This window comes from Austrofundulus limnaeus, unplaced genomic scaffold (assembly GCF_001266775.1).
Source record: "Austrofundulus limnaeus strain Quisiro unplaced genomic scaffold, Austrofundulus_limnaeus-1.0 Scaffold86, whole genome shotgun sequence".
NCBI lineage: Eukaryota > Metazoa > Chordata > Actinopteri > Cyprinodontiformes > Rivulidae > Austrofundulus > Austrofundulus limnaeus.
In genome coordinates this window covers 1,666,587-1,674,362 of record NW_013952488.1, presented here as the reverse complement: position 1 = coordinate 1,674,362, position 7,776 = coordinate 1,666,587, and the positions used below count along the sequence as shown (strand labels likewise).

At 38.6% G+C, this 7,776-nt stretch overlaps 1 protein-coding gene across 1 annotated transcript in view; it reads right to left on the bottom strand.

The window, feature by feature from the left end:
• nbas (NBAS subunit of NRZ tethering complex) overlaps positions 1-7,776 on the bottom strand; it is a gene marked incomplete in the record, with an annotated part of 224,076 nt that overhangs the window by 16,979 nt on the left and 199,321 nt on the right. The window contains 1 exon segment of the mRNA XM_014011983.1: positions 991-1,125. Coding sequence (XP_013867437.1) covers positions 991-1,125 — 135 coding nt within the window.

Sequence of the window (7,776 nt, the reverse complement as noted above, 5' to 3'; positions counted from 1 at the left end):
GAACATATGTTTACTTCATAAAATATAAAATTCAGATATACAAATAAAGAAAATAAAGTACAAAACCCAAAAGAAAATAGATTTCATAGGACACTAAATACTTTATAARAAGACTGTTATCCATGCGTTCCTGAACAGGACTGCTTCAGGCTCTGGCTTCCCTTCCGGTAATGTATGGATAACACGATGCAATCTGACTCCCCCCATGCTCTGACGGTTTCATTCCAGCAGATTCAAATTAAAGCTGTTCAGAGCAGAGAGTAAAAGGCCCCCCTTTTCCACCTCCTACTCCCTTCCCACACTAATATCAGACAGGCTGGCAGACACTAGCCTATTCACACTGAATAGCATTAGCGCTAAACTAATATCACAGTCAGCTAGCCTTAGACACACAGAGTGACATTTGGCTTACTACTTGCATGGTGCTCAGCAAGGCATGAATAGCATTAAGGGACATCAGCTATCAAAGAGGGCCCAATGAATATATATGYTTTGTAAAAAGCACTGAGCTGATGCTAACGCATTGCTGCAGGTTACATGCTTAATAGCTTTAGGCTCCTGTATTAAGATACAGGCTAAAATGCTGGTGCTGCATTGTAGCTGTGCTGAATTTAAACAAGTTTAGTCCACAACACCAGAGATGAAAGATAGATTGAAAACGTGTTGGAACTGCTTTCATTGTCCTCACCGTGATGCAGAGGTGAAACAAGTATTTGAAAGAAACAAGTCCAAAACAATGCTAAAAAAATCATACTAAATGTTTAGCAACAAATGCAGAAATCTTCAGTTTCATAATTGGAATTTTTTAGATTAAGATTTGTTAAAACACAGTAAAGAGTGGTGTGCCATAAATTGGGCATGAGACCTCAACAATATATTCTGYTTTTTTCATATGTTTTTGCCAATACAATGTCAACTATCTTTGTCAAAGTTTATTTGTCAAAGACTAAAAGAATGAAAACAAACTTTCATCRTCTGATTACCTGCACMGGCAGCTTGTGTTTGGTGTTATAGAGGGACCTCACCATGGTGACCACCTGCTGACCCAGGTCTACCTCTGACTCCTGGCAGCGGGTCAGCAGCGCCGAGGTCAGCATTACCCAGGGGTTACGCTCACATTTTGCCCTGCAGACAAAGAGGAAAATATGAATAATATGAATGTTTTGTTTTTGTAGTTTTGTCAGGCGATTCTGTCCTTGTCTAAGATTTTATATACATTTGTAAATAATGAATGATTACTGGCAAGAGACGATGGAACACAAGACAGAATGAAAAATACAATCCCCTCCAAAAGTATTGGAACAGCCCTTTATATTTTTATATATATACATGGCTGTTTTACCCAAAATGAAGTGGGAAAAATACAGCTAATCTGCATTAAATAAAAAAAATATATATAAACAAAGCGTCAGCACACCAGAGGAACTTTTCCACTCTGATTCCACAAAACACTTATTAATAGCCTCAGCACCTCTTAATAAGATAACTCCTCGAAAACCCTGATTTGTGGATTGTTGGAAGATCACTTACATATTGGCGGTTTGCCATTTTTGTCATGCATTATGTGTAAAATCAATGAAGTCTGATTAATAACCCGGCTCTCCTTGTTACTTTCCATGTCTCGGTCAAAAGCTGGGTGATGCATTTCCTTCTGTAGGTTGTGACTGATCATTTCAAATATTCCTAGTAATAAATGTAGTAGTGCAACAGACTTTTGTTCGTCCTGAACCACCAAGCAAACACTTTATGGAGAATTTCACACATGATTTATAAAATACAAAGCTATTCAAAAGACAGCATAAAAATTGATAATTGCAATAATGTGCTTTCAGGATACGTGTGGTCTTATTTCAGCCGAATCCCATTTCACTCCATCTCTTTTTTTAGTCATGCTCCAATAATTTGCATGTTCATGCCAAGGAGAAGGGTGTCCTGATCTTTCTTCTAAAGTAAGGTAAAGGAACAAAACTATCTAGTACTAAAAGAAAACAAAACATTCTTCTGGGTAATACTAAATAAAGGAGCGTGTGCAAAAAGGAAAATTCACATCTGTACTATTTATTTTACAATTAGTTTCACTGGCAGAAAAAAACACTGTAATGTTCAATTTAAACTATTTGAGTTTATTATATTTAACGTCTATAACAAGCAAAGAAATTTGTGTAAACAAATGTCATTTCTCCTTTAAAATCTGTTATTGCATACAAAAATATATTAATGTCTATTTTTGTCGAGTCTGATGTCTGATTATGCAGTTAATATTGCCATTATAACATTAACAGTAATGCATGTCAAAATTTATTGCAGACCTGATGGGTTTTAGTAACCGTGTATGGGTCTACTGATGTTAACTCTGTTTACTGAATGTAAGGAGATTTGTGTTTGGTAGATTATTTCTTTGTTGTAACAATACTTTTTGGTAAATACCGTATTTATTAATGAATAATACGATCTCATGTATAATACGACCCCTCCTTTTATAAAAAGCATAAAAAATTTAATCCTCAAACTACCTCCAATTTCATACAGACTTCAAGATTGTTCAGCCTTTGCAGTCTTTATACATATCAGTAAAACGATCATTGGACTGTTCATTTTATTTTAACAACATATGTACTAAAAGGTATTTTGACAACAAATATATATCAGCTGTAGCAGCATCATATGAATTCTGGCATTTTACACATAGTCCACCAGGATGTGCCAACACAGAAATCAGAGACTTCACATGAGATTTGGACCATCTTCTGAGGGAAAAGCAGATTACTTCCTATTCGCGAGCACCCCCTCTGGTGGGGAAACATTTTTTCAAGGATACAAACTTTTTCAGAACACCGGTAGACAGCAGCCATTATAGACGAACATGTGTTTTTGTTGTTCAAGGAGCGGCCCGGTCACACACTAATGTCATTATTTCGCTATCATTACTAAGGTGCAGGACTACCCCCCCCACCCTTCACATCATGTCGCCTGCCTGGATCTATCTCGCTCTGAAGAAACAGGAGGAGTGTCAGAGGTAAGCTCGGTTCAACTGATTTTACAACGCGGTCTCATTTCCGGACTCAATAATTTTGTGAACGAAGCCTATATTTCAGTTAAAATACATAAGTAAAAATATTTATCCGAATATAGTACTACCCCTTAATTTTATGGATGATTATATGGATTTAATTTTTCGTATTATACTTGAATAAATACGTATATCTTCTATCATTGAAAAGTTGCTTAATTTCCCTTCTAAATGGTGCAATAYTTGTAAGGAACATGCATTTGTGGGATGAGCAGTAAAGCCCTGATTACAAAAAATGCAAATCAAAATAGAAAATAATGGCATGTTTTGGAAATAACTATTTTTTTATTTATCTATTTTAATTTTTTTTGTGGTGCTTCTTTTGGTTTTGTCGAATTTTCAGAAACGTTCTTTTCATGAAGTAAAGCAGTGTTATTAATATTTTCCCCTCTAACAATGTGATTTTAACCTCTGGGCTATTTAATTATTGTAAAAGCAAAATAGCATCTTACCACCAGAAACCAGAGGAATGCTACAGTATTCATCGGCTTCTCTGGAGTTCTATGATCCCAGGTGATAATCCCGTTAGACACTGACTGGATTACAGCAGATGACTACTGTTTGTGCACCATATGGCATACATTGTACACAATGAGTAACGTGATTATAGAAGCCTCATAAGAATAACAGACAGACACGAAAGCAGCAGAATGATCGGGAGGTTTGCAGATAAACTAATGAATTCTGACCGTGACGCGCGAGCGAGAAAGGAAGCTGTTTGACCGTAATCCTCCTGCTGTTAATATTAAACACCCACACTGTGCATTATCCCGCTCTCCTCGGCGTGTACACCGGGGAACAGCTGCCAGCACTGACAGGCGTCACTCTGCAGACACGCTCTTTTATGAGCTCTTCACGACCTTCAGTGGTGCCTCCAGAGAAACAGATTAACTCCCAACAAGGCCAACAGATACAGGTGCTGTTCGGCCAACGTGACCTTCATGGATCTTTATTATTAAACATCAGTCAGTGGAGGGGGAGAGAAAAATAACGAGCGAATATGAAAACCACAATCTTGTTCAGTGTCTCAATTAAATCTTGATGACAYGTAGTCATATTAAAGCCAGCATAACTGCTGAGTAGAACAAATTTTAGTGGGTGCAGTGGTTAATGCAAAAACAAAGGCCTCATTATATTTAAATGAARCCACATAAGGAGAATCAAACAGCATTTTAGCCCAGTCTGAGGATGTAAAGATTCATGCTACGTATGGAAAATGAAAACCTTTTTTTTTACTTGTTAAAAACTGAACTGACACCACCAGCAGTTAGTAAATAGATGCTGGCATGGAAGCACAGCTGGAGGTTTTGGAAGTGATTAACACGACTAGTGCGTTATTTATTGAACAGAAAACAAAAGGAAAAAGGAGGRACCTGGATTGAATGCATTCTTTTACTCCACTTATTTTGAAAGGATCAATGGTCAGGGGTCATAGACTTAAATATTTAGATCACTAGACTGAGTCCCACCCAAACCGTCCACTGGTAGCCTCTGTGACAGCATGGAGGAGCAGAAACAGACTCTAAAAGGGCAACGGCTCACAGCCTCCATAGAAACTAATAGATAAACTGCAAACTGAACTGGATCTATTTCACAGATTATCGGTCATGTTTTTACAATAAATTAATAATTATGTAAATTTCATTCAACAATCATGTAAAACAGCAGATTTATACCAGAAAAATATATAATTTACAARTAACGATGATCTAATCCAGACCTGAAGTCAGCCTGTAACTTAGACTTTAGCTAGTTGAAAAATGATGACTTCAGCTAGTAATAAAGTATATTTATTATTTCTTCTTACTGTCATAAAAAATAGTAATATTTATATTTACCAGTCAACAGTTAGAAAATGTTCTATGGTTATAGGTTGAAACTTGTCTCTATTAGTTAACCATCTTCTCAACAAGTCAGGTTCCTCTAACAGAAACCTAAAAATACTTAAATTTATAATATTATTTTACACTCTGTAGGTCTAAATATTAATCAGAAATTTATAATATTATTGTACACTGTGTAGGTCTAAATATTAATCAGAGGACAAAGTAATATTTAATAGTTTGTGTGTTAAATTGTTGCATGATTCAACAGAGCTAAACTCTGTATATATGCTCCACAAGCTAATATCTGCTAACCAGTTCAATAAATAAACAATAATAAATAATAAACAGTGATTACATCGACTTTATAAGATTATTTTAATTTTAAACTGTTAGATTATTAGCTTCAGTTCTGGTCAGATCTTACTGAGCTACATAAGATCAAATCTGCTGACTTGTGTTGTAAAATGAAACTTTTTCCGGTTTATCTACTGTTAATAAATCCACAACACAAACAGCTTTTCTGACATTATTTAAAACATTAGACAGATTATATAAACTGTAAAATATTAATAATAATCTTGTTAATATTATTATTAACAGTTTTTATGATTTCTACATCATCAGTCCTTTTTTCTGCTCTGTTGTCAACATGTACAGTAATGAAAAATCCAGACTTTTGACCGTTTTGCGTTAGCCGTTAGCTTCACCAGCCGATAGCACGGTCACGTGGTTTTTGCGCACACCAGCTGTTCTATAGAACCTCCTTGTCAGGGGTAGATTGGAAGCACGTTGGTAAATTGTTGGTGACATGATGAGAAGGAAAAAGCCTCAAGATGTTGAAATCTGATGTGGGATCAGGCCACCAAAGTGTTTCTTCAGCGAACAGGAAAGCAGGCAGGCTGTAAGCTCCTGTGTGTGTGTGTGTGTGTGTGTGTGTGTGTGTGTGTGTCTAAAAACAAGTGTGAAATGGAAAAGAAGGAGACAGGACATGATAAAGACAAAGAGACAGAACAGAAGTGCCTGTGTGTGTGTGTCTGTCAGTGAAAAGGGCAGCTCTCCATCCAAGTATCAGGGTGCCTTGCCCTGACAAGCTGCTTCACCTCTGGAAGAAGCAGCCATGGGAACAAACAGAGTCTACTTATGGTGCTGGCAGACAACTGCTTTGTGTGCTTTTCCAGGGGATGGGAGAGGAGAAAGTGCTGCTGCATGAGACTCGAAGTGTCTGTGCTCCCGCCAACTCTGTCTCAGGGTGCACTGTGAGTCACAGCCACCCTGGATCTGTGTTTTGAATTGTGACTCCGTGTATGTGGACAAACGGAAGAAAAAGYTTTGTTCCTTGTTTGGCTTCCAAAAACATTTTATTTGCAGTCTCACTCACTGAAACTAATCACTTTATTACAGGGCTGTCACAGAACTAGATATTAGAACTCATTACTGAGAGAAATAATTGATACTCAATATCTTTTATCATTCATCGCCATAAAAGACAAACACATAATTGCCTTTTTCTGTTATATCTCTCGAACCACTGAASAGCTTTTATGAATGCAATGAGCCTCCTTCAACATGTTTGAATATTCGGATTTTTACTATAATTATGTCCTCTTCTGCAGTCTGATTTGACAAATTCTGCTTTTACGAGCTGAATTTTGTTACTTCAGTTGCTCCTGGACAATTCCCAGTTATATTTTTGTGCTTTAGAATAGTTTGTGACAGGGTGGGTGTGGGGTGGGGTGTGAGCTTTATGTTACAATGTCATTCCCTCATCAAAAACATCCAGAGTGTTGATTTGACTCATTTATACATGTTTGAGAAATCCTTGAATCTTCCGTGGTAGCCACTCAGAAATGCAAATATACTTTCTTATTCAAAGCACCGCCTATTTACCCAAAGCTCCTCCCTGAAGCTCAGTCTACGGCCGAGCTCCCGCCCCACTGAGCACCCCTCCCCTGCGCCTCCCACACACAGCTCCACCAGACTGGCAAAACCTGTTGGATGTGTGACTAGGCTAGGTCAGATAACAGATAGGGGAGAGGTAAGATGGGGCGGGATCAAAGGAGTAGGTGACGTTTAGGGAGGAGGGTCCGTGCTAAGACCCAACCCTGGCCACTTCCAGAGTCCAGAGTCACATGATGTTATCGTCTCCTGCTCATTTAGCCAGAGTTCAGAGTTTCTCTTCCTTGGCCTTGGGTTCCGGAGCCAGGACCAGCGCAGGTGATGGGGGTGGGAGTGAATCAAGCTCTTTGTTGACATTCCATCCTGGAGAGATTGAGATAAACACTGCCACCAAGGCCGTGCCGCTGGGAGCCAAATAGAATCCAATTATTTTGGAACAAAGCAGCCTTGAATTTCCTGCTGCTTTTAAAAATGTCTTAACTGCAACTCTGAAGTGGCAAAAAAAAAAAATCAGCTGAATTTGGGGTCATCCTCGTCTCTCACCGTCTGAAACGTCATCCAGATGTAATCCTTACATGCCAGAGGGTCGGTCGCACCTGAGCTGCGATCCTTGTCAGAATCACATCCACTTAATGAATTATTTCCCCCAGCCGCAGAGTCTATGTGCTACCAGCCCGGCAGAATCCTTCAAGTGCTCCCAACAGCTCCTCAAAGGCCCGAACCACTGTCAGGGTCGCTATCACTTTTCAATAAACCTGGAGCCCTCCTCCGCCAATCAGCAGGAATCCAGTTATCATTAATCCAAATATAATAAACCTTCGAACCTTTCACATCTTCGATGGAAAGTGGTGCCGGCATATCAGATTCCAGCCCCAGGAATCAGACAAGTCCAGCAGCAACCATTCCACCCAGCCACGTTTCCCTCGTTCCAAGTGTGGAAAAAAATAGAGAGAATTGCATTCAGAGACCAAAGCAGCGAAGCGC